The 26,388-nt window shown below is 41.2% G+C and overlaps 1 protein-coding gene across 1 annotated transcript in view; it reads left to right on the top strand.

Annotated features, from left to right (window-relative positions):
* USP34 (ubiquitin specific peptidase 34) overlaps positions 1-26,388 on the top strand; it is a 132,353-nt gene that overhangs the window by 50,752 nt on the left and 55,213 nt on the right. The window contains exons 17-32 of the mRNA XM_015425498.1: positions 3,318-3,433; positions 3,515-3,642; positions 5,840-5,929; positions 7,096-7,191; positions 12,457-12,539; positions 13,519-13,673; positions 13,809-13,922; positions 16,277-16,376; positions 16,878-17,037; positions 17,960-18,086; positions 18,178-18,325; positions 20,908-21,008; positions 23,713-23,922; positions 24,221-24,346; positions 24,893-25,015; positions 25,120-25,203. Of these exons, the coding sequence (XP_015280984.1) occupies positions 3,318-3,433; positions 3,515-3,642; positions 5,840-5,929; positions 7,096-7,191; positions 12,457-12,539; positions 13,519-13,673; positions 13,809-13,922; positions 16,277-16,376; positions 16,878-17,037; positions 17,960-18,086; positions 18,178-18,325; positions 20,908-21,008; positions 23,713-23,922; positions 24,221-24,346; positions 24,893-25,015; positions 25,120-25,203 (1,961 nt within the window). The remainder of the gene's footprint in view (positions 1-3,317; positions 3,434-3,514; positions 3,643-5,839; positions 5,930-7,095; positions 7,192-12,456; positions 12,540-13,518; positions 13,674-13,808; positions 13,923-16,276; positions 16,377-16,877; positions 17,038-17,959; positions 18,087-18,177; positions 18,326-20,907; positions 21,009-23,712; positions 23,923-24,220; positions 24,347-24,892; positions 25,016-25,119; positions 25,204-26,388) is intronic.

Raw genomic sequence — 26,388 nt, 5'->3', positions numbered from 1 at the left:
CCTTTGACAATTATTGCTGTTGAACTTTAAAAAAAATTTCTCTGAGGCTACAATAGTAGAAAGTACACCAGAGTTCTAAAGCCTGTAAGGAACTAGGCTAGTCTTTATAAAGGCAGAGAATGAATAATTGGGGCTGTAGAAGGATTTTTTTTGTAACAAATTTTATTTAGGATATAAACATTCATAATCAACATTAACTTTTCTAAATTTATCCCTGTTACATCCATCCCCCCTCCCTTTCCCCCTCCCTTGTATGCGGTTTCCCACAATGCTCCGACCTCCTGCACATTTACTTCTAATTTCTCCAACCTCCTGTTTACTCCCTTCTAGTTTCTTATTGTTTCCATTACATTTTTTCTTATAGTTCACTAGGTAACTCTTATTTCATTATCACAATTATTTCTTTACTTATCATAACTCAGAAAGGCTCTAAAAAGTTCTGTATTCAATAATTATCAAAGCAGAATAAATTGCCTTTGACTTCCCAATGCTTCTCTAAATACTCTTTTAACTCTTTCCAGTCATTAAAAAACTCTTCTGCTTCCATGTTATTCAATTTCCTTGTCATTTTGTCCATTTCAACTGCAAACAGTTTCTTAATCCAATCTTCAATTTTCGGTACTTCTTCTTGTTTCCAATGTTGAGCAGAAGTCAGTCTGGCTGTTGTCAACATATACCACATCAAAGTCCTTTTGGCTGCGTTCTTCCATTTTCAATCCCAAAAGTATATTTAACAATCTTTCCCATCTCTAAATCAATTTGGCTCCAAAATGTTTTTGCTTTTTCAAATGTCCACCACATATGATAAAAGGAACCCTCCCCCTTTTTACACTTCCAACACTTGTTTGACATATTAGTGTTCATATTGGCAATCTTTTTCGGCGTCATATACCACCTATACATCATTTTGTAACAATTTTCTTTAAAACTATTACATGTTGATATTTTTAGTGTGTTCTTCCATAAATACTCCCAAGTCTCTATAGTTACTTCCTAGTATTCATGTTTATTGCCCACTTTATCATCTGTTCCTTAACTGTTTCTTCTTCAGTATACCACTTTAACAACACTTTATACAGCTTTGAAATACATTTTTTCTCCCCTTCAAACCAAGCTACCTCAATCTCATTATTTTTTTCTCTAAAGCCAAAAGTTTTTTATCTCTTTTAAATAAGTCATTTATCTGTCTATATTCAAACCACCCATATTTAAACACAGTTTCTTCTTCCATTTTCAAAACAAACAAATTTCCCTCCTTTTTTAACATGTCTTTATATTGTATCCAATCTTCACCTTTATATCTCGAATGTGGTTGGGGCTGTAGAAGGATTTGACTGATTCTTGGATACTCTGCTATCTGTGGTGTAACCCAGCTGTAAGAAATCTCTTATAGCTTCCAATCAGTAAAGCTTCCTGGAAGCGCCTGCTAGTGTTTGAATGGATCCAAGTCTTTCCCCAGAATAACCATGGATTGCTCTTTTTTCCTGGAAGAATTATGCCCTCCCCCCTCTTTTTCTGATAGAAATTTCATTTCCAGATCTTTTTGGAGGAAAAGTTGCTTCTAGTGTCTAACTCCTCGACATAAATCTCGAAAGGCAAAATTACGTTGGAAAATGTAAAACACAAGATTGTTCTTGTATTGCTAAAAGCAAATTGAGAGCAGTCTACCGTGCTTGCCTAAAAACTGTGTCACTGTTGTTTTTTAACAAGACTCTGCTTGGATTAGCAGGTGAAATCTGGGGTAGGATCAAACTGTAATTCTCTAAAAATCAGATGCCCTGTAAAACCTGGGTTGCACTCTGTTGTGCGTATGCCATTCTGGGAGTTTTAATTTTTAGAGGCCTATTTCTTCTGGTTTGGATCAACAGAAAAGAGGCTCATTAAGAAGCTGCCCTTTTGGGTCAGGATTATGTCAAGTAAGAGGACCCTTTACTGTTTCCTCCAATTTGTTGTAGACTTAGTAAAGGATCCCAAACTGAATGAACGTTCAGTGGGAGAATGAACATTCAGTGGGAGCTCTGCAGCATTTCATGGGTGATGGCAGCTGCAGTTGAGCCCATGGTTCCAGGCCCCTGAGTACCAATGAAACTCGATAGCAGCCATATGATCTCATCCACTGATCTTTGGGGACACAGGAACCCCAGGTGCCCACGCAGCTCTGTCACCAGCAGGGATGTATCCATTCATTTCGGTGGAGAGTGCCTATGTAAAGTGCACAAGTAAATGTTCAAAGCTATCTCTTCTGGTCGATAGGGAAGTCTAAACATATATGGAACTCTGTATCTGTCACAGCAAACACAGGCACTAGATTGGGATGATGATTTTTAATTGAATCACACACAGCTTTTCAAAATTGACGTCTGCTCTGCTTGTGAGCTAGTTCACATCCTAACTAGATAACTTTTCTGATAGATTTTTTTCAGGCAAATGTGTAGTTCTTGTGCAATTATTATAATTATTATTATCATCAGATTTTCAAGCACAAAATTGGGTCTTGATCTGATACTTTCTTTAGAGATAGGAAGGCCTGCTTTGTGCATTTGAATTGGTCATACAGCAGGAGTTTAATTTTTTAAAATATAATTATGCTTCTTCAAAATCATGCCAATCAAATGGTGGTTGTTCATTGTAAGCCACAGTATTCCATAAAATAATCACACCATGGTACCTTCATCCCACACCACAAAAAAGAGAGTCCTCAAAGATATAGAAATAGTGCCCTCCCTTAATGCTGTTAATCACATATTCTTAATAAGCTGAGCAGGAAAACTCTAGGATTGCCCATCTTGGCTGTAAAAGCTAACAAAATGCCAAGCGAGCTCCCAAGGCTTGCTGGAGCAGAGTGGGTTTACGTAAGTTCCTGAATCTTGCCAGAGGAGATGTCTAGATGCCCTATATGTCTCAACTGACAAACTACCCCAGAGGGTAGTTTCTGTATACCTACAGAAAAGTGGTCAGAACACACAGAAGTCAACCAGGTGTATCTCCTGAAAGGATGGGACCACTAGCAGAAGACAGTGTGTTGATCTAAGCTAATGGCTAAGTGGGGTGATGTTAAAAACTGTAGTGTTATGCAAAGAAGGAAGTTTTTGTGGGTTTTGTACCATAAGTGATGAGGAAATCACAAATGATCCTTTAATACGTTTATTGACTGCATGTGTTTGTACCCCCTGCCTCACAAATGGTTTTAATGAGTCAATTGTTTCAATTTGTAGGGGATGTGTATGTTTAGCTATTAACAACAGCTGTACATGAACAAAGTCCATTCAAATCAGGATACACTTCCATAATTTTAATAACACCTGTCTTTTGCTCAGGGCCAGCAGTTCATAAGCACCAGTACAACAGCAACGCAGTGACAGATATTAACTTGGATAATGTTTGTAAGAAGGGAAATACTCTTTTATGGGATCTGGTCCAGGATGAAGATGCAGTAAGTGAAATATTGCACAAGCGTATTTGTCAAAGAAAATGTAGTAATAATTATCAATAACTTTTCTCTTACTTTTTTTAGATTCATCTCTCTGAAGGTTTGATAAATGAAGCAGAGAAGCTTCTGTGTTCATTAGTGTGTTGGTTTACCGATAGACAGATTCGAATGAGATTCATTGAAGGCTGTCTAGAAAATTTGGCAAATAACAGGTAAAAGAAGCATGAGTTACAGTTTGGTGTTTTTCAGTACTGGTCAGTTAAGTGTAAAAAAGGTTTCTTTACAAGCTGGCGTATTATGATATCTGCATGCCTCAAAGCTTAGAATAATATTTGGCAGCTTGGGGTCAAATCTGGCCCTTGAGGAGGTGCTGCCCAGTCCTAGCCTCCTCAGGTGAGGCTGTGGCTCAGTGACAGAGCATCTGCTTGGCATGTTCCAGGCATGGTATCTCCAGTTTAAAAGGATCAGGAATAGGTGATGTGAAAGACATCTGCCCGAGACTCTGAAGAGCCATTGCCAGTCAGAGTAGACAAAACTGGCCTGGGTAGACTGGTAGCCTTAACAGTATAAGGCTTCCTGCCCACCTTGACCTGGTACTGGAGCTGTGGAAACAGGAGACAAAATGGCTTTACACAGGACTATTTTGGGGCAGGAATGCATAGGAACAGAATTCCAGCTGGCTTCAGAGCTGGCCACGCCCACTACAGCCCAAACCTCTATTTGCGTGTCTACAAAGGGAAGACCTGGAGAGCGACACACACACCCGGCGACTCTGAGGCATTTAAATACCTCCTTGTGCCTTCCCCGTCCTGTCTCTTTAGCTCTTGTGAAAGCTTAACTATCGGTTTAAGACAGTGATCTTTCACCTCTCTAGAGATGGGACTCACTGAACTACAAGCATGCAACAGAAAGACAAGGAGCCAGAGTTACAGCCTCTGGCCTGTGGACAATAGTACAGGAAACAAGGGCAGTGTCAAGGAGCATACCATAGTGGGGAATGAGCCTCTTACGCACCAGCAAGTCTGGGGACTTGCATCAAGGCTCAGCGCCTCTCAAAGTGGATTGCGGGTCTCATCCGCCTCTGTTACCTGATTGCCAAACAGCCATTGCCTGGCCCTATCAGGGCTCATTCAACATGAGCTGTTGCAGCTTCCACTGCCTTCCTCCAGGGAGTACCCCTTACGGACATTTGCAGAGCCGCTACATGGGCTACGCCTAACAAATTCATAAGGTACTACACCCTAGACGTCCGAAAGATCTCTAATACCAACATGGGACGTCACATCTTATCCTCGGCTTCGCGGTAAGGGCCTGCCAGCACCCTCCTCCAGGTAGGACACTGCTCGCTAATCTCCCATGGGTGTGAAGCACAGAGACCACGTCGAAGATAAACAGGTTGCTTACCTGTAACTAGTGATCTTTGAGTTGTCATCTGTGCATTCACACCACCTGCCCTCCTTCCCCGCTGCTGTCAGCTTCTACATTTTTGAATAGGGGTTGGTTCGCGGCGGTTTGAAGGAACTGGCGGGATGTCCGCGCTCTCCCCTTCGGGGCATGTGCGGTGGGGTTCCTGTGCATGCCCGGGGTCTGGGCGCGAAAATCCGTTAAAGAGCTTGCTACAACGCCGATCGATCCAGCGCGTGCGCACTAGATCCCATGGGTGTGAATGCACAGATGATCACTCGAAGATCACTAGTTACAGGTAAGCAACCTGTTTTTCAATAAATACAATTACAAGTAGGATTAAAACAGTTAAAACAATAGTTCTATGAGTATTCCAGACGGTGCTTGGAGGACCAATTTATGCTCTTACCCAGTGAAGGAGAGGAGAGATGGGAGGCCAAGCTTGATGAAAACGGTTGGTGTCCTCAACCGTAGGCCTGGTGGAACATCTCTGTCTTACAGTCCCTGCAGAACTGCCGTAGGTCCCCCAGGGCACAGGTGTCATTAGGCAGAAAGTTCCACCAGGCTGGCACCAGGGCTGAAAAGGCCCTGGCTGTGGTTGAGGACAGCTAGATGTCTCCTGTTCCCACAGCTCCAGTACCAGGACAGCCGGATGTCTCTCGGGATGTCTCTCTTGCCGTTCAACAATTCTGTTCACACACCAAAGAAATCTTATCTATAATTTTTTCAAAATATAATTCCTCAAAAGTAAATATACTTCATTTTCCCAGTTTGTTGGCAAGGGGAATATCTGTAGCTGCCAGGAAGTCATATATCTGAACATACAGTCTTGTGGAGAAAAATAACTGCTTGTTATTTGTTTTTAACATGGTCCTATCTAGTTGGTAAGCATAACCCAAATGTGGCCACATGGAAAAAATAACTTAAGGATATGATTTTTAAAAATATATTGTATCTCCAATTTGATGTGTTAATTTACATACCATCACTTTTTTCTCTTCTTAGATCAGTGGTGGTCTCTCTTCGTCTTCTTCCAAAATTATTTGGTACCTTTCAGCAGTTTGGTAGCAGTTATGATACACATTGGATAACAATGTAAGTATAAAGTTTTCCCATTAGGGCAAAAGAGAATGATTCTTAAGGGTCTGTTAGTAGGTCTTCCACATCTAATTTTACATGTGCAAATGTAAAATATGGATTATATATTTCAGGTTATACCTTGACCTGTTCTGAAGTCTTACAATATTTTAATGTTTCCTTTTCCTTAGCTATCACATTAGCTCTTCAGTCTTTTGACAAGACAATAACACATTTCCATTCAAGTGCTCTCCTTTCGATTTCCTGCACACGAAACCATATTCACTGCAAACAAGCACATCCTTTCTCAGCTGGTGCTAAATAAGGGCTTGGATCTATGTAGTTGATTGCCATCTCAAAGCAGCACCCTTAGTTGTGTCACACAACATGGCAGCTTGTTAAATAAGACGTAATTTTGTCAGACAGTATATATGGCCTAAATGTCATTGTCAGTGACTTCTTGTTTCCTGTGTGTCTGGAAGTTTCTGCACTCTGATTGTTCCACAGCCTGCTGGTGTTTTTAAGGGCCTCTTCTAACATTGCTGCCTTGACTTGGGAGTCACAGCAGTGTGGTTTCTTTCCATGTTGCCAAGGAAATGCATAAGGGCCAAGGTCATAGGTCAGGGAGTATAGGAAGTCATAACAGAGCTTCTTCCACCCCTGGTCTGTATCATTTACTGGCAGCCGTGGCAGTGGCGTGGGAAGTAGTAGTTACACATGGAGTTCCTTATGTTATCTTTGCAGCATAGGAAGGAGCTGTGCTATAGCAGATCTCATGCCACAAAGTTAACCGGGGGGGTGGGTGAGTGGGGTGCCTAAGGTAAACGTTGAAAGCTTTTTCTTTCTAAATTTTATTGATCTCAGCATGTTTTATAAAAACTCTGTAAAACTGCCTTGGGTGCCAGTATTGAGAGAAAAGTGGACTGTTCTACATAGATACTGAACCATCCAGCTGCGCATGGGTCTTATTGCTGTTGCTGCCTTTTGTGGAATGAATGCCAGGATAGTTCTGGAAACATATCAGATTTCTGAGCAGCCTTGAGCCAAGAAATGTTGTAAGAAATTTTAGAATACATTCCAGATAACGTTTTTGAGAAAGAAAGATTGCTTGCATTGTTGGATTGTGGTAAGTTTTCTCCAGTGCATCCTACTGATGTGAAATTTTCTCTCCCAAATTGGAACAGGTGGGCTGAAAAAGAACTTAACATGATGAAGCTCTTCTTTGATAATTTGGTACACTACATTCAGGCTGTCAGGGAAGGACAACATAAACATGCATTGTAAGTATGATGTTGCAGGAGTCTTTTGACCTTTCATGGCCATGTTTAACCTGTCTTCTGATCCTTTTAAAATCCACTTCCATGTGGCCAAAGGACAATATGAACACACATTATAAGTGGTCAGAATTGATTTAGTAATGAAAATACATTTCTGCATAGCCTTAATAATGCCCATCCACCCCTAGTGCCTTTTTAGACTCACACTTGCACTTTTGGTGAGTGAAAATGGATGGCTATATGGTACTCTAAGATTGCCTTTTCTTCCCATACTTGTCTTGTTCCTAAAACTATCCTGTAACTCCAATAGTAAAATGATGATTCCTTAGCTAAAGTTCTGCAGGGCCTACAAGGCAGAGATGTTTCGCCAAGCTTATGGTTGAGGACAGTAACGGGTTTTAACAGCAGTTTGACCAATTAGTTGCCTTCTCATGTCAAATTTGTACTGTGACACCATATAGTGCCTGTCTGTTTTTATGATAATTGTATTTTATTTGTATACTTAGATTGTTTTAATATGTCTTGATTTAAAATGTACTCTGCTCTGAACCCGCTCTGTGGGAAGGGCAGTATAAAGGTTTTAATAACAATAACAATAATAATAACAACAATTACAGTAAATTTTTACTACTGTGTTACATGAGAAAAACAGGAAGTCCAGAAATAGAGGCTAAGTGTAGGGACTCCAGAGACAAATGGGGATGTAGGCTAGCTTCTTCAGGGGCCCCTGGTAGGTGGTTGAGCTACTTATATAGGGAAGATGATCATGTATTTGGGTAAATATTACATTTTATTGTAATGTGTTACATTGGCTGGAATTCAGAGTGCTACTTTAAGTATACCCAAAGACTTAGGGATTTTGACTTTTATTTTTTGAACAGCAGAACCTCTTTGTTGTATCATAATTACCTTTGATGCTCCCTTAGTATCAGAGGTGACTGATGATGTGGCATCAGTGGGAGGCTGCTGTTCAAGAAACACAAGCCCAAAGTTCCCTTGAATGTACAGAGTTAGATGCATAATTCCTTGGATCCTGGCTGTCACTCTGTTATTATCCACCCCAGGCCTGTGAGATCTACTAAAAAAAGGTAAAGGTTCCCTTGCTCGAAAGCCAGTCGAATCCAACTCTTGGGTTGCGGTGCTCATCTCCATTTCAAAGCCGAAGAGCCAGCGCTGTCCAAAGACATTTCCGTGGTCATGTGGCCGGCATGACTAAACACCAAGGTGCATGGAACGCTGTTACCTTCCCACTGTTTATTAGATCTACTACAGATCTAATAAACAGAGAAATATTGGGTGCATTTATATACAGTGTTTCTTTACAGTCAAATTTAGAAAAGTACGTCCACAGCAGGTAAATGAAAACTGACATGCTTATAAAGCTTGCATGATCCTTGGTTATAAAAAGGCTAATTTTTATATCATAAAGGAAATTGAATAGTAATATTAGAAATGGCTAATAGTCTTCACAAAGGAATGAAAGAGATCGCCAATTGTCATAGTGGAGGAAGGTATGTTTGTATGAGTTGTACTTCCTCCGTGGGCAATGTCTGTGCACTTGCACCTTGTTTTTAATTAATGCAATTCATTCAAAATCCTTTAAACATTGAAAACTTATAACACGTTTTAATGTAATACTGCAATCATATGGATACAAATTAAGTCAGAGGGCTTTTTAAAATGAAAATATTTGATGAATCCAGTTTAATATAAAAAGTATCAATCAATACAATCATGTGGCCAGATCCGTGGATATTTACATCCAAAGACTGGAGCCATGTACAGAACAGTTTACAAACATGAAAAATGCCATGGGTTTGCAGAAAAATCTGAAATACCAAAAAACCCACAAAAAAACTCACCACTGAGGGATTAAAAAACCCCAGTAATAAAAAGAGCGCCTGTATTTCAGAGTCCGTGTGGTGTAATAGTTAAGAGTGTCAGACTAGCATCTAGTGGACCCATGTTCTAACTTCCCCTTGTGCCAAGGAAGCTTGCTGGGTGACCTTGGGCCAGTCACACCCTCTCAGCCTAACCTACGTCACAATGTTGTTGTGAGGATAAAATGGAGGAGAGGAGAATGATATAAGCCACTTTGGGGAGTAAAGCAGGATATATATGTGCCTTGAGTCCCAGTGAGAAAGGTGGACTAGAAATAATGTAAATAAAATAAATAACGTAAACAAACACCCACAGTGGCTGTTTTGCTAGCCTTCAAGCCTTGGTTTCTGTTAGTAATAGGCAGGGAAGGCAGCAAGGCACTTTCCAGGTCTGTTTTGGCCTTTGAGGGTGGTCTGATTGGGGCTAAGCCCACCAGCAACCACCAGGCTACATGCTACCACATGACTTGCAGACCTGGCTGCTTGCTACTGTTCAACACCAGGCACCCCACAAAAGCTAGACTAGGATCTAGGAGACCCAGGTTTGAGTCACCACTCTGCCATGGAAGCTCACTGAATGACATTGGGCCACTTACACATTCTGAGGATAAAATGGAGAAGAGGTAAATGCTGTAAGCTGCTTTGGGTCCCCATTGGGGTATAAATAAAGTAAATAAATACAGTGGCAGACTTACATTTTTGGGAGTCTGAAGCTTGAACTCTTATGGGGGCCCCTTCTCAACCAGCAACAATAGGGCAACATCCAACAAGGTCTAAAGGACCTGAATTGAGAATTCAGATGTCCTTTTATGGTTGGATAAGGGCTGAGCTGTAGGACTATTAAGCTGTTCACCAATGAAAGATTCGAGGATCCAGCTACCAAAATGTAGGCTATGAATAGATTCTGGTGAGCTCGGTGAGCCCTTACGGCTGGGGGTTCGGGTGCTGTAAGCTACCAAGAATATTTTGAAATTTGACCAATTACCAGGACATTTTGAGGCTGTATGAAACGGGTACTAGAGCATATTCTATAGTCAATATTAAGTACTTCAACCCATTGGCTTATGATTCTGTCACTAAAATAGCCTGATTTTAATAACAAACAAAAAAATCCCATCAATTTTATTGAAATATTCACTCATTAAAAAAAAAGTTGCTTCAGGATCCCTCCAGGATTAGGGGCCCTGAAGCGTAAGCTTCATTAGTTTCACAGTAGATCCACCCCTGAATAAATAGTAACTGCCCCCCTTCTTCTGCTGTATTTAAAAGGTTGGAGGGGGGACAGGGAAAGGTGAGGATGTGGGAGTTGCCAGGAGGGAAAAAAGAGGAAATGGTGTATGGAAGTGGAATACAGGGGAAAACGAGTTGTTGCCACAAGTCCTTGCAGGCTCCCCACTTCACAGCTGGGCCTGTCCTAGTTGGCACAGCTCAAGTCGGCCAGAGTTTTCCTGGGGAGAGGTTGCCAGGGGGAGGGAAGGAGGAAGAGCTGAAGACAGGTGGTGGATAAAAGTAGGTTTGCTGGTGGATGGGAAGGAGAGAAGGAAGCAGGGGGAAAAGAGAGGTTATGGGGGCTTGCCAGCAAAGGGAAAGGAAATAATGGGAGGGGGGAACATGAGATTCCTCCCTCACAAGTCCTTGTGGGTCCCTGTCTTGCGAAATTGCATTAAGGATTACTTGTTAATGTACAACAGTACAGGGATGTTATATAGGTACAAAAAAAGTAGTCACTATTAATTTCTATGGAGTTTTACAGAAACATTAATGCACTTTTCCCTTAAAACCTGAATAGTTTATGTATGCATACTAGTGGTTAATAATTACTTGTTTCAATTGCTGTGCTAACATAAGATAATACTGTAGTGCTAAACGTGAAAGTTTTTCATTGTGTTAGGGTCATTTAGATTCCTGGTATTTTGGATGTGAGCATGCTCAGCCATTGCCTTAAATGGATTCTAAATTATACCAGTGCCTTTTTAATGAAACCCTTCATTTAAAAAACGAGCCAAAACAAAAACTTCAGTCTTGCTTGGTGGTCCACCTTTTAAAAAGACTATAGTCCCTGTGGTTTGCTATTTGTGTCATCTGTGTTAAGTTATCTTGAATCTGCACTGTTTCTTATGTGCATAAATCAAGGCCTTAGCCAGCGGTGGGGTGCATGGGGAGGTGCCCCCTTTTCATTTTGCAGTGCCCCACCCCAGCAGTGGTGGATGCGCTTTCCAAGCACCGGGATGTGCGTCTGAAGGTGCCACGATGCTCCCAGTTCCCTTAGCTGCTGTACACCCGAGCGCCCGCCGCCCTCTTTGCCCACCCACTAGCCTGCCCAGATCCTCTTCTGAGGGGCGCCAACTGGAGGATGGCTGGCTTCCCATCCAAAGTTGGACTGGCCGCAGCTGGCCTGGATGGGCACGCTGAGGGCGCAGCCACTGCTCTCGCCCATCTTCCTGCGGGGAAAAGCCATGGAGGGTGGAATGAAGCACGGACTGGTGCTGGGGGTCTACAGGAATATGCATCACAATGGTGGGGGTTTGGGGGTGCGTGCCAGGCAAGGCAGAAGGCACGCAAGGTGGGCACCGGGGAAGAAGCCTGCCGAGGAGCACAGTGCCGGGGGCAGCCAGGAGCAGATTGCCAGCGGGCTGGTCAGCCCAGCAGCGATGGTGGCCCAAGTGGTCCTTCAAAGTCAGCCCCACTTTGATGTTTAATTTAATTAGTCCCCCTGGTGCCCCCCCCATTCCTAGCTACAGGGCTGGCGTAAATGTATTGCTAGTGCAGCGCCTTTGCAAGAATCCTAGCAACTAGTGGGCCTAAAGTGGTTTATTAGAAAGTGAACGATGTAGAATTTGATCTATTTTCTGCTGACCGCTGCTCTTAGAAGAGTGTGCAGAGTAAGTGGCAAAGGTTAGAGATGGTGGGATTGCCAACTGCCTGGGGAAAAATGTCCTGTCCCTTTAATAGAGGTCGAATGGGTTGTATTTACCATGTGATGCTATTTAACTTAATACTATAAAAAGCTTCAGCTGCCCATTTCTACACATTGAGCCTCTACAAAAGAAGCAGGACATTCCCCCCCCCCCCTTATGTTATTGTTGATAACTATGTTAGGGGGGAAAATACATATATTTAATTCTCCTTCAGGACTCATTTGTACATTCATTGCACAGGAGCATGAAGCAGTAGAAACCATAACTATGGGATGGAGCTAAGCGAAATCTTCCAGAATCAGAATGTCCATGAAAGGCTGCTCCTAGAGAATACGGGACCCTGAGGAATAATATGAAGGGAGTCTGCAGCAGGAAGGGCGAATCAGCAGAAATCGCTAGTTTAGTGTGGATCCAATCCTGTGTGTCATAAAATAGAGAATGTACTGAAAAAGTTTTCTTTTCAATTATAGGTACAGCCACAGTGCAGAAGTTCAAGTGCGCCTTCAGTTTTTGACATGTGTCTTCTCAACTCTGGGGTCACCAGATCACTTCAGTATGTTCTTATTGTACCAGTTTTTAAAAGTTATTTTTTGTGAAACTCCATGCTAGTCATAGTAGAAGTATCTGTTAAATATCCACCAGTTGGGTAGACAGAAACTGCTGCAACAGGGGAAAAAAACAGTGGAGCACTTTCAGGAAACTGTTTCTTTCAAGACCCAGGAAAGCATGCTGTTGTGATTGTGAAGCGCTGTTCAGCAAGTGATTTCTTACCAGTTATAAATAGCTAACCTGTGTTTCAATTCAGACAGTAATACAGGTCAAACTAGTGTGGGACCAGTAAGGGCCATACATTGAACAGCTGTTAATTGTCTTTCACCAAAACATTTTGCTGTGCTCTTGAATATGCAGTACAGCTTACAGTAAGTAAATACAGCTTAAAAATGCAGGATGCTATGTGGGAGATCCCTTATTCATCTCAAGCAGATTTTGAGCTAGTTCATGTGCATAGGAAGAATGCATTAACTGTTCCAGATATTGTTTTATAAGGGAGCATTCAAACATGTCTGAAATGGCAGACTTTTCTGCACTTGGAAGATTAACATGTCGACAGTTATTTTAACATAGTATTGTCCTTGAAGTGCTAGCTTTCCATGTACAGACTTTGTATGTGTATGGGAGCTTTTTATTTTCATGGGGTACTTAAAACACAGAATCTATGTGCTACCTGGTGGTAGAATCCAAAAGGAAATGTATCACATTGTAATTTTTTACATTCTGTATCACTGGAAGATGGTATCCTTATATGGATTGTGCCTCCTCCATATTTGTCTTTCTCCTCTATGGCTTGCTGTTAGCTAAACTTGCAAGCCTCAGAATTATAGTTTCTTACTGTCATTACTCTTAGAGCAGCTACTGTTGCCAGGTGGTTCATACCAGATTGTCATGAAACAAACATAGAGGTCCGTTGTCACTGAAAAACAATTTTATAATATATAGTGTAATGTTGATCAAGGGTTTTCTGTGTGCTTTAGGGTTGAGTCTGGAACAAGTAGACATACTGTGGCATTGTTTAGTAGAAGATTCTGAATGCTATGATGATGCGCTACACTGGTTTTTAAATCAAGTACGAAGCAAAGACCAGCATGCCATGGGAATGGAAACCTACAAGCATCTTTTTTTAGAAAAGGTAGAAGGGAAATGTACTCATTTAATATGTAACAAATTACTGTTTCTGTTTTAAAACATTCTTGACCATGGCCATTATTTTCTTTCCTATACTAAACTTTTTAAATTTTACTTTCCTGTACTAAACTTTTTTTAGATGCCTCAGCTAAAGCCTGAAACAATTAGTATGACTGGATTAAATTTATTTCAACATTTATGCAATTTGGCACGATTGGCTACCAGCGCATACGACGGTGGCTCAAACTCAGAGGTAAGCATGGATATGGCTACAGTTTTCCTTCTTGCTGAGATTTAAAATCATCTTCAGTTAATTGTCAAAGGACTCTAATTTGATAAGTGAATATTTACTGAGCAATACTAATTAACTAATACTGTGTGGCCTTATTATCTTAGTGTGAGATTTGCTGTCCTGTAAATACTAATAAGAGGCTTCTTATTTGAAAGTGAATGATGGTGATTAAACTGCTGGAAGTTATGAATAAGAGAAGAGACCAGGGATGCTAATGCTTTTTCTTCGAGACGAAGAGCTTCTTTACCTTCTTTTAGTGTGGAGCCTATATCCCCCCTCTCTGATGGTCATGGGGAATATTGGTGAATGTGGTATAAGGTTCTCTTGATTTTGGTACAAATTAGGATAGAAAGGTGAGAGGAAATGTAAATAAATCACTAGAAGTGCCAAAAAAACCCTGGAGCATTATATTCTGCATTGTGTCATTGATTGGGACCTAAAATTCTTAAGAATATATGTGGAGCAGCACAAAGACAAAAATGTTAATAATAATATTCCTGTTGTGGCAAGTGGCCAGATGGTAGTGTTGCTTGAAATCCCTTGGTTTGGAACTACCTTAAGGACTGCCTACTCCTGTACACACCTACCTGACCACTGTAGTCATCTTCTGGAGCTATTTTGGGCTCCCCAACTTCTGCGGTTAGGTGGGTGGCAATCTGTGAGAGGGCCTTCTCCGTCATGGCACGAGAATTACAGAACTCCCTCCCTGGGGATCTGTCCCCTTCTATCATTGTCTTCTGCCACCAGGTGAAGACTTTTTATGTTTCATCTGCCATTCCCTCAGTCACCCCTCCTTCCTGCCATAGGTTTTAATTGCTGTTTTAACATATGTATTTTAGTTTTGATTTTAATTGCTTTTATTTATTTATTTATTTATTTATTCATTCATTCCAGTTTATACCCCGCCCTCCCCACCGAAGCGGGCTCAGGGCGGCTTACATAGAATGATCAGTTTTATGATCAGTTATTATAATGCTGTTTTTAATTGTCAGCTGCCCTGGCACTGATTGGGCAGAAAGGCAGGGCCTACATTTTGCAAATAAATAAGACTGAATTAAGACACTTTGGCTTTTAGTTAAAGATCAGATGATGTCAAACAGGCATGTTTCTGAAGAGAGAATAGGTGGGTTTTACCAGATAGGCCATATGGTATAGGTGGGTGGAATGTTGACCTTAGATATGGCAGACTTCCATCTTGGTCCCCACTCAATTTCAGTGGTAGCACAGAATGTCAGATTTGAGTCCTTTATGGGATAATTGGTAAACCATGTTTCCATACTTACTGCTGTTCCTCTTTATAGCAGTTTCATATTTGAATGTTAGTCTGTCTTTACAAACTAGTTTGGAAGGAAGCTCAAATCCTGCAAAGTCAAATGTAATGGGATTACCAAATTAATAAAGGGGACAGAATGGGATCAGAGAACAGAGATGTGAACTACTATTGTAAAAGGTGCACATGGAGCATGATAGTATCTCCTGGCATTCATTTTTCTTTCTGAGTCACTAAACTCTGCAAAACATTTTTGCTGTCACCAGCTGCAATCCAAAAAAGATCCTGGTTAGTTCTAATACTAGCTTGTTTTCTACCCACTTTCTGTCAGCTGGTAGTTATTTATGACTCTCTGTAGACATGGGAGTTATTCTGTTAGTTATGTTATAAGCAGTTAAAGGGTGTCTGGTGGACCAGGACATTAATTTGGTCAAAGAAAGAGTTCTGAAAAGTACTTGTGTTGTAAACATGCAATTGTTTTGTGTAACATGAAGTGGAGGATTGGAATTGGGTCAGGATTCCCACCCACCCAGGTATCCTATTTTCCTCTTGGCATCTGTGCCATTTGATATCACATCTTGAACAGAAGCCCATGTACTTAAATCTGATCCAAGTCTCTCCTAATTGGGGGGCGGGGGACTGACAGTTATGCACATCAGGCCTACATGTCTAGGTCATGATGCGAATGTGGCATCCAACATGCCAACATTGGAAAGATGAATCATGTGAACATATTAGGGTGGTGGGGGAGAGTCTGGCCCAAGCACAGTCCTGCACCACATGTGGATAAATGTCTATAAATGTATAATGTCTATTGTGAACACTGAGAAGGAGGAATGTTAACATACATGTTGACTAAGTAACTAATGTTTTTGTACACACTTCAGAGGGTAGGCCTGGGCTTAGCTAGTTCTAGGTGGACAGTTTTGAGTTTTATGTGCGGTTTGTATTTTTTGGGGGGTGGGGACTAGTTCTTAAGCAGCTGTTTGAATGATCGGACACAAACAGGCTAAGTGGATAACTAGTTCTTCGTTTCTTTCTGCAGTTATGTGGTATGGACCAATTTTGGGGCATTGCTTTAAGAGCACAGTCTGGAGATGTGAGCCGTGCTGCTATCCAGTACATCAATTCCTATTACATTAATGGTATGCAATATCAGTTTGATATAAGATTCTGAGCAATAATATACATCTCAGTTCTTACTGGGGATGGGGGTGGGGCAGAATAACCTCCAAGTTTATGGTCATTATGAACCCAAAATGCTGAATGTCATCTGTGCCCTGCCCAACTTATTAAAGTTTCACAGGGCATGTAAGGCAGAGATGTTCCGCCAGGTCTTTGGTTGAGGCCAGTGACGGTTCCTTACATCTGCCTGGCACACACACACACACACACACACACACACACACACACACACACACAAACACACCCATGACTGAAAACTAGCACTGCCGTCTTGTTTTAAAATGTTTTGAATATTGGAATTGTTATGGTTTTAATTGATTTTATAGTGTATTGAATTAATTGTTGTAAACTGCCCTGAGCCCCGAACAAGTGGGGATGGGCAGTTAAGAAATAATTTAATAAATAAATAAATGATATAGTTCATAGTGCTGTTGAACCTTCACTTCTAAATTGTCTTTCAGGTAAAACGGGTCTAGAGAAAGAACAAGAATTTATTAGCAAGTGCATGGAAAGTCTAATGATAGCATCTAGCAATCTGGAACATGATTCACACTCAAGTCTCACCATTATTGAACGTGGGCTCCTTATGCTTAAGACTCATTTAGAAGCTTTTCGGAGAAGGTAATTTCCCCCACCCCATTAGGATGGGGTAAGATTTGTTCTCTGGCCTTCTCAAATCGCTTTATGTAATATAAAAAAAATACTGTTTGAAATGATAGTGGTAAAAGTATTCATGGGATCAAATCACAGTTTCATGATTTGAATAGTACTCCCTGCATACTGAATATAAGTATTGTGAATGTGTAAAGGGAATTCCAGAGCAAAAATCAATAGTGGTGGTGGTGGAAAGTGCTGCCAAGTCACAGCTGACTTATGGCAACCCCGTAGGGTTTTCAAGGCAATAGACGTTCAGTGGTGGCTTCCCATTGCCTGACTGTGCATCACAACCCTGGTATTCTTAGGAGAATTCCCATCCAAATACTTGCCAGGGCCAACCTGCTTAGCTTCTGAGATCAGATGGACTGGGCTAGTCTGGGCCATTTGGTCAGGGCAAAGATCAACAATAGTATGTACAGTTTGCTGCTTCCTTCATGCCTCAGATTTTTACATTCCTCTCTAGACTTCCATCAGAAGACCCCAAACTGTAAAGGCAGGGATTCGAAGACTTATTCAAATGTATGCATGAAGATTGCAGTAGCTCCGTGGAATTGTTTGCTCTGAACCTACAGAATCTTAATGTGCTTAGAAATGCCCCTTGGGTTCAAAAGCATGGAAAGGTAGTGGGGGGTACTGTTGAAGAAAAGTGCCCTCGTACTCCTGTGGTTCTTGGATCCTGATCAAGTGTATGAAATCAAGAATATCTAAAACATTTAGAAATCCATTGGGATTCCCTTTCCTCTAACTAGCGCTGGCTTCAGCTTCTCAAAGCCAGCTATAATGGGAAACGCGTAAAAGCTTGCAAAAGATGTTTAGGCAGCTCAGTTTGTGTAAGCCACAAATAGTCAACAGTTTAACTCCTCATGTGATATTGCTTCCTCCTCAGGTTTGCATATCATTTAAGACAGTGGCAAATTGAGGGTACTGGCATCAGCAGCCATTTAAAAGCATTGAGTGACAAACAGTCATTGCCTCTTAGAATTGTTTGTCAGCCAGCTGGACTTCCTGACAAGGTATGTGCTGGTAATCTTTATTCCATAGGATTGGTATTTATGCCCTGTGTCCTTTGGTTATTCTCCATTAAGCTAGCATGTTCTATTTCAGATGACAATTGAAATGTATCCGAGTGATCAGGTAGCAGATCTAAGAGCTGAGGTTACTCATTGGTATGAGAATTTGCAGAAAGAGCAGATAAACCAACAAGCTCAGCTGCAGGAGTTTGGACAAAGCAGCCGAAAAGGAGAGTTTCCAGGTAAGTGATAAAGCATTTCTTGACATAACTGAGTTGTCCATCATGGCAGGCCTGTCCTGTCGCATGAACATATGAAGGTGCCTTTATCATGTCTGTCTAGCTAAGTATGTTCTACTCTCTGGAGCAGCTCTCCAGGGTATCTGACAGAGAAATGCCTTTCCCAAAGCCTACTACTTGAAATCTTTTAATGGGAGATCTCAGGGATTAAACCTGAGAACTTCTGCATGCAAATCACGCAGTGCTCCACCAAGCCATGGCCCTCTTCCATCAGGCTCTTCAGTTTAATGGTTCCTGGTGGTTCCTTGAAATATCTTGAGAATCTTCAACAGGACATTGTTTTTAAAAATGCCATTGACCTGAACAGGCACTATCCTAGGAATCCTAGACATATGCATCCTGTGATTTCTAAATGGTCCAAAGATACCAATATAGATGGAATAATCTTAACCTTTCCGCTCTTCTTACACAGACTGCCTTGTAAGCAAATAAAGTCAGTTTTTCCTGACTGAATCACAGTAATTGATTCCTAAACTCCAGAAATTATAAAGCTGCAAGGAGAAATGTCATCTTCTGTCTTTCTGGGGCTAGGACGTTTCAGAGAGGTGGCTTGATTGCCCGCCTCTGCGTCCCAGCCCTGGTATTCCTTGGAGGTTTCCCTTCCAAGTACTTGCTAGGGTCGGCCCTGCTTAGCTTCTGAGATCTGACAAGATTGGGTTTGCCTGGGCTATCCAGATCAGGGGGAAAAATCATTTTCATACCTGTCCTCCCTGGGAAAAGTAATCTTCGTATCTCCTTCCTGTTCTTTTCTGTAGTGGAAAAGGAGTGGAAATATATGCTGTCATGACCCCAGAGGGTTGCCACCTTCCGCCACCACCACTCTGGACTTTAGGTCCCTTGAGAAGGCCAAGAGAGTACCCTCCCAAGCCCATCCAAAATGCCCCATTTTAAGCCATCGGGCCCACAGCCCTCTTATACCAGGCATCCTGCCTGCATTCACTCTGAGCCAAGTGAGGGATCTTTCTCCTTAGACCAGACTATTCCCCTCAGTTTAACTCTGTGAGAGGGAAGATCGCAGAAGAGCAGTTTGGTGTAGTGGTTTTGGTGTAGTGGTGAGAGCCAGGTTGGTGTAGTGGTGAGAGCCAGGTTGGTGTAGTGGTTAAGTGCGCAGACTCTAATCTGGGAGAACCGGGTTTGATTCCCCACTCCTCCACTTGCACCTGGCTGGATGACCTTGGGCAAGCCATAGTTCTGTCAGAGCTGTTCTTGAAAAAGAGCAGTTTCTGTTAAGAGCTCTCTCAGCCCCACCCACCTCACAGGGTGTCTGTTGTGGGGAGGGGAAGGGAAAGGAGTTTGTAAGCCGCTCTGAGAGACACCTTTGGGTAGTGAAGGGCGGGGTATAAATCTCTTCCTCTTCTTCTTCAAAAGAACACAGTTTTTCAGTTCAAACAGCTTAAGTCAGAATCTCCTCACACAATCTCTGGAAACTGATTGGCTACAACCCTTGCTATGCATTATGGGGATTGTAGGCTGTCTGCTTTCTACTCCCACACTGGTCTCTCCTGGGACCAGGCCGCACTAGGCCTTGCTCCCAGTCCTGCACAGATCATGTCATATGCACGTATTTTCTTTCAACATTTAAACTATTTACTACTCAAAGAACATTGAATGCATTACGTATAATTTAACTGTAATATCTGCAAAACTTAAAAGTCTTGTTCCTAAAGTAAGTACAAATATGCCCAGTGATAAGAGATGAAAAAAGAAGGTACTTAAGTGGCATACATATCTCAATTTGTGCCCATTGGAAAAACAAGAAAGAAAGAAACTTTCAGCACTGAGAGAGGAGTGTCTGCACCTAATAATCTCCTCCCCATATAGCCAGCATTATCTGGAGACAGTGCAAAAATCTGCAAACTCTGTTTACCTGAGGGTTGGAGTGATTTGGTGCTTATTTCATAAGCAGTGTTCCCTTGTTCCAACTGCCCCCCCCCAAAAAAAAAAACACACACACACCCAACACTCAACCTAGGGTCTGCCTTTAACCAGGCAGATCAGTATTATCAGTGAATCTGAATATTTAGAACAATATGGATTTTGTTCTATTATGAATCCTTACTACACCCAGTAGTAACTGGACAAAATTAGTAACTTGAAATCATGTGATTTAAACATTAAATAATGTTCCTTAAAAATTCTGCCATAAAGTTTTTCTCTAATCAGAATCCATTTCTTAATGATCTAGTCCAATACTGAGCTTCTTAAAAGTGAAGACTTGTGTGGAGATTAAACAAGCTCTCTTGCATGTTAACTTGTTTCTTGATTCTTGTGTGTGTGTGTATATATATATATATATATATATACACCGTATTTTCCGGCGTATAAGACGATATAAACACATGGCTATATATATATATATATATATATATATATATTCTGTGCCATGTGTTTATATTTTCATGGCATTTTCTCCTGTTCATTTTTTCTTTCCCCAATTTGATATATTAATGATGATTATTAAAACATTAGCCTAATAAAGTAGGAAAGTGTTGCCAGTTGGTAAAATACATTTTGCTCTGTTTTAGGTGGTCTCATGGGACCTGTGAGAATGATCTCATCTGGACATGAGTTGACAACTGATTATGATGAAAAAACTCTTCATGAATTAGGTTTTAAAGATATGCAGGTATTGAGAAACACATAAGGGATAATTTTGCAAAATGGTTTGCTATGTGGTGGTGGTGGATTGTTTATATAAAAATAAAGAGCAGCCTTCAAAAAGTACGCTTGAAACAATTTATTTAAGGCCCAACACTGTTCATGTCAGAGGAATCTTTTTCAGGGACAGCTGTAAAACAAATATACCATTCACTTAGGGTGTAGTGGTATACTCATCTCTTTAAACCAGTAATACTCACTCTGTAGCTCTGGGAGAGCCACTTCCGCAATTTCAGTCAACCAAAGGAGCCACGTTTACTGCCATCCCTGGAATGAGGCCTGCATCTCAGGGGGACTCACAGTTTAGCCATCCCTTTTGCAGTGGCTGCTTCAAGGCCAACCGCAATTTCCATCAGACAAAGGCCTTGTCCACTTTCTCAAAACATAGAGCAAGTGGTACACTGGGGAACAGTGCACAGAAGAGCCACAGGTGGAATGTCAAACAACCCAGTGTAGCTCCAAAGCAACTGAGTATCACTGCTTTAAACTCTAAAATGTCATAAAAGTTAGTACAATATCTCTCCAAGCAAATAATTAAAGCAAGACACTTGTTTGCACACAAATTCTTACCATCTGAAGCCCCTTCTACTTTGTAAATTATATGTTTTAGTAGACAAGCCATAGTTTTAACACTCATGACCAATGGTCCCCCTAAGCTGTGGAGTCTTCTGAGCAAAAATTCTACTTTTTGAGCTATCGGCATTAAAGTTGTGAGAGAGCGATTTGGCTGCTGCATAAATGAAGTCTGCTCTGGCGCCGTCCTTCCTGAGCTAAGACAAAAATGGGTGAGCTGGAGGCTAGCTCACACCAACTCAGCTTAGAGGGAACACTGCTCATGACTAACAGTTCAGTTCTTGGAAAGAGACGAGTGAGGGGAAACATGATGGGGGTGGGGGTGGAAAGTGCCATCAAGTTGCAGCTGACAGTTCTGCAGGGCCTGTAAGGCAGAGATGTTCCGCCAGGCTTTCAGTTGAGGGCAGCAGCGGTTAAGACTGGCACCCTTTCGTCTCTCCTTATGGTCCCCATGTCCCCTTCCCTGCCTGCTGTGCGGACAGCATTGCAGCCAGCAAAAGGGGATGATATTGCCATCTGGATTGACTGTTCTTAGTGTTTTGGAATAATTCTATTTTATGTTGACTGTATTTTATCTGTTTTTAAAGTTGTTTATCACCCAGAGCCTGCTTGTGGAGTTGGGTGATCCATAAATCTAATAAATAAATAAATGTAGGTTACAAAATAAGTCGCAGCTGACTTATAGCGACCCTGTAGGGTTTTCGGGATAAGAGATGTTCAGAGGTGGTTTGCCAGCCCCTGCCTCCACGTCACTCCTTGGAAGCCTCCCATCTAAATACTAGTCAGGGCCAGCCCTGCTTAGCTTCCAAGATCTGAGAAGATTGGGCTAGCCTGGGCTATCCAGTTCAGGGCCGACATGATAGAGGTTCATAAAATTATGCACAGGGTAGAGAGAGTTGACAAAGACAACTTTTTCTTCCTCTCCCAAAATACTAGAACTTGAGGGCATCCCATGTAACTGATGGGCAGTAGATTCAGGACAGACAAAAGGAAATGTTTCTTTATACAGCGAGTGATTAAAATGTGGAATTTTCTGCCAGAGGCATAGACAGCCTTAAAAGGGGATCAGATAGATTCATGGAGGAATAGGTCTATCAGTTGCTACTAGCCATGGTGGCTACAAGGAACCTCCACATTTGGAGGCAGTCAGCCTCTGAATCCCAGAGCTAGGACGCAACATTAGGGGAAGGCTTTGGCGTCTATGCCCTGTGGCTGGCCCTCCAGAGGAACTGGTTTGCCACTGTGTGAGACAGGATGCTGGACTAGATGGATCACTGGTCTGATCCAGCAGGGCTCTTCTTATGAGTTGCCATGTTGGCATGCTGCTAATGCCGGCATGAGGTGGTATAACTAGTTGGTAACATATATCTACCAGGGTAGGAAAGACATGTAGAGAGTGTGGTATAGCATGCCTGCAGTCCTTAGTTCAAGCTCTGCGTGTGGTTAGCTACTAGAGAACCTGGGGGAAAGTCCCAGACGCATATAATGTTCAGTACCATCAGACTCAGAGTTTTCACATGTGTGTTCTAAGTGTGCACAGGGATTGTATGTAAGTGGTGATTTATCTACAAAGTCAGGCTCTTAAGCTCCACTCTGTGTGTGTATCTTGTTCCCATTCGAGTTCAGTGGGAGTATTTAGACATGGTCCAGGGACGCTGAAAACCAGCTTTGTAATAAAATCAGGGAATTAACCATGTTAGTTACAGAGTAATACAGGGTGGAGAGAGGCTTTGCTTCCCAGCAACCTTGTGATGCTTTTAATTGAAATATTTAGTCATTAAGGACTGAAATCTTTAGTCATCAAGGACTATTATGGTCATGCAAAGGTTTTGGTGTAGTGGAAATCAGGATATATTAGAGATGTAATCTCATAGTCATGGAAAGGTTGAGTGAAAAAGTAAAGACCCTCTCTGGAGTATTACCATTCATCAGCAGAGGTCTGGCTTGTGGTTTCCCACCTCCTTTGCTACAGGACTAGGCTTGGGGATGCTGTCATCTTCTAAGAAGCTGACTTGCAAATGTGCTGCTTGGAGTCCTGATTACTGGTGGTATATATATATTCTTTCTTTTTTTAAAAAATCCTCATTTGTTCTTTCAAGATGGTGTTTGTATCCTTGGGTGCTCCAAGGAGAGAGCGAAAGGGAGAAGGTGTTCAGCTTCCAGCATCCTGCTTACCTCCTCCCCAGAAGGACAACATCCCAATGCTCTTACTTCTGCAAGAACCTCATCTGACCACTCTCTTTGATTTATTGGAGATGCTTGCCTCTTTTAAGCCACCTCCTGCAGAAGTAGCCATGGAGGATAGTGAGGTAATTTTGTTCGAGTTCTTATGTAGGCATAGAAACCATTGATATTGATGTAATATAGCACTTCTTTAAAGATAATTATACATATTGTAAGTCATGATGACTCACTTGCTTGTGTACTCGAGTTTGTATCAATACTTTTCCATTTCACTTGCCTTTTCAACTGTGTCTCAGACTAATTCCAGTGAGGTTTATAAATTTATCAGTTGTTTATCAGTTAGCAGTAAATATTGCGAACTATTTCACTCAGGTTGATTTAGCTTAATATAAGGCATTTTGGTGTGCATTTATGTCATTTCAGAGTATAAAATGTGAAGAGCTCCACCTTCATGCAGAAAATCTGTCAAGGCGAGTCTGGGAGTTGTTAATGCTTCTGCCTACATGCCCCAATATGCTGCAGGCATTCCAAAATATTTCAGATGAACAGGTGAGTGAAATTAAGTTCTTCTGTAAATATTTCCATCTGTCTGAAAGCCTGGCCCTTCAGAATGTCTGCACTCATCCTTCTCAATGGTTATACTGGAGAGCCAATGAGTTCTACAGTGAGCCCATTGAATACATGGTAGAGGATTGCTTTGAAACTTCCCATTCATTTGCTTGCGGTGCTGAAAATTCAAGCTGTTTTTCAATTTAATATTTTTTTTTTTAAAAAAAAAATTGGCATGAGTTGCTCCTTGAACATCTGAATAAAAAATTTCAAAGTACCCCCACCACGTCGGCATTTCTCTGTCACTTTTATTTTTGGCCTCAGACCACCTGATAGTGCTTTAGGAGCCACAGGTGGATCCTGATAGCACAATGTAAGAGCTGTCATTTTATATTTGTCTCATCATTATGTTGTGTTGAATATAGTTTACGTAGTTAAGGAATTTTATTGTAATAAATGAAAATCTACACACAAAGCTGTTAGGTGTCTTCTCCTTAGCACAGTGTAATGGTGTTACTGGCTGTAATGCTTTGATCTTTTTAAAAGGGTAATGATGGATTCAATTGGAAAGATCTCTTGAGGATAAAAAGTGCCCATAAACTTCTGTATGCCCTTGAAATCATTGAAGCTCTTGGAAAACCCAATAGAAGAATAAGGCGGGAATCCACGGTAAAATCAATTTATATTTTAAAATTTCTTGAAATGACATAAAAATATATGTTTGTATATCTTTTATAATAATTCTGGGGGGTTTTTTTGTCTTTTAACTTAAGGGAAGTTACAGTGATTTGTATCCAGATTCTGATGATTCAAGTGAAGATCAAATAGAAAATAGTAAGAACACTTGGAGCTGCAAGGTAAGTTGCTGTATTTATATATTATCTTGGTGACAAGAATGTATGCATAGTACTTTTTCTGCTGAAATCAGTAAAAACTCTGAAGTTTGCTTTAGCAAAGCCAGGATTTTTTGGCAAAAGCGGCCAACATGTGGTAGGCAAACATCTTGCTTGCTGAAATACTTGCATCAAAAGCTTGTTATGTTCCCGAGGAGGAGGTTATAGAGTAAGATTTTACTTAGTTTGTTTAAAACATTTCTGTTCACTTTATATATATAAATTTCAATTTATAGCTCGCCCTCCCTGCAACGCGGGATCAGGGCGGCTCACAGATAGGCATAAGCCAACACATAAAAACAAGTTAAAACCATGTAAAACCATTACTACAATGTTACAACATACTAAGGGCTCTGGATGTTCCAGTATTATCTTCCATAAAGATGGCGTCTCAAGGATGGTACACCCAATCAGTACTTTCCCACTCAAATAAGGTCCCCAAGGCAGCAAACATCAAGGCATTAAAACTACATTTCAAATGTATATGTAAAATATTAACAATACAATAAAAACATATAGCAGTCTTCTTGGTTATTTTCCTTCACACTGTGTATAGGGAGTACAAATTCAGCTCCAAGTATTAACTTTGGAAAATATTGAGGAACTGCAACCCATTTGGGTTCTACCTGCACATAATCTGCGCTAGCTATGAGTGTGGTCAATATTAAGCCAGTGCATTACATTATGTTGGGCTATCTGTTGTAGAAGTTACAGTGAACAGAGGCATATTATCTTTTGCTGGGAGAATTGCACTTTTTGATTGTTTTTTAAGATGAAAAAAATAAGTATATTATGAAGTGTAACAGATCCCCCTCCAATTTGCTGTCCAACCCCCTCCCCCCACCAGTGTTACTAGCACAAAATAATCAAAACATGTTGGTATATCAAAATCATGAGATAATGTTTAGGATTTGAAAACATCAGGAGTGTGTCATTTCAGATCTGAACATTTCTTTCTTACCTCTACAGCTATGTGGAGTAGACACTTTAAAAGGTGAACAGTTGTTCTTTAGAAAATAAAAAAGCTGCTTAGTAATGTTTGGTAGAGATATTTGTATCATAAGAACATAAGAGAAGCCAATGTCGGATGAGGCCAGTGGCTCATCCAGTCCAACTCTCTGTCATACAGTGGCCAAAAATACCAGGTGC

The sequence above is a fragment of the Gekko japonicus genome, unplaced genomic scaffold (genome assembly GCF_001447785.1).
Source record: "Gekko japonicus isolate JY-2015 unplaced genomic scaffold, Gekko_japonicus_V1.1 scaffold480, whole genome shotgun sequence".
NCBI classification, from domain to species: domain Eukaryota; kingdom Metazoa; phylum Chordata; class Lepidosauria; order Squamata; family Gekkonidae; genus Gekko; species Gekko japonicus.
The sequence above is the reverse complement of the archived record's forward strand: the minus strand, read 5'-3'. Positions and strand labels throughout refer to the sequence as shown.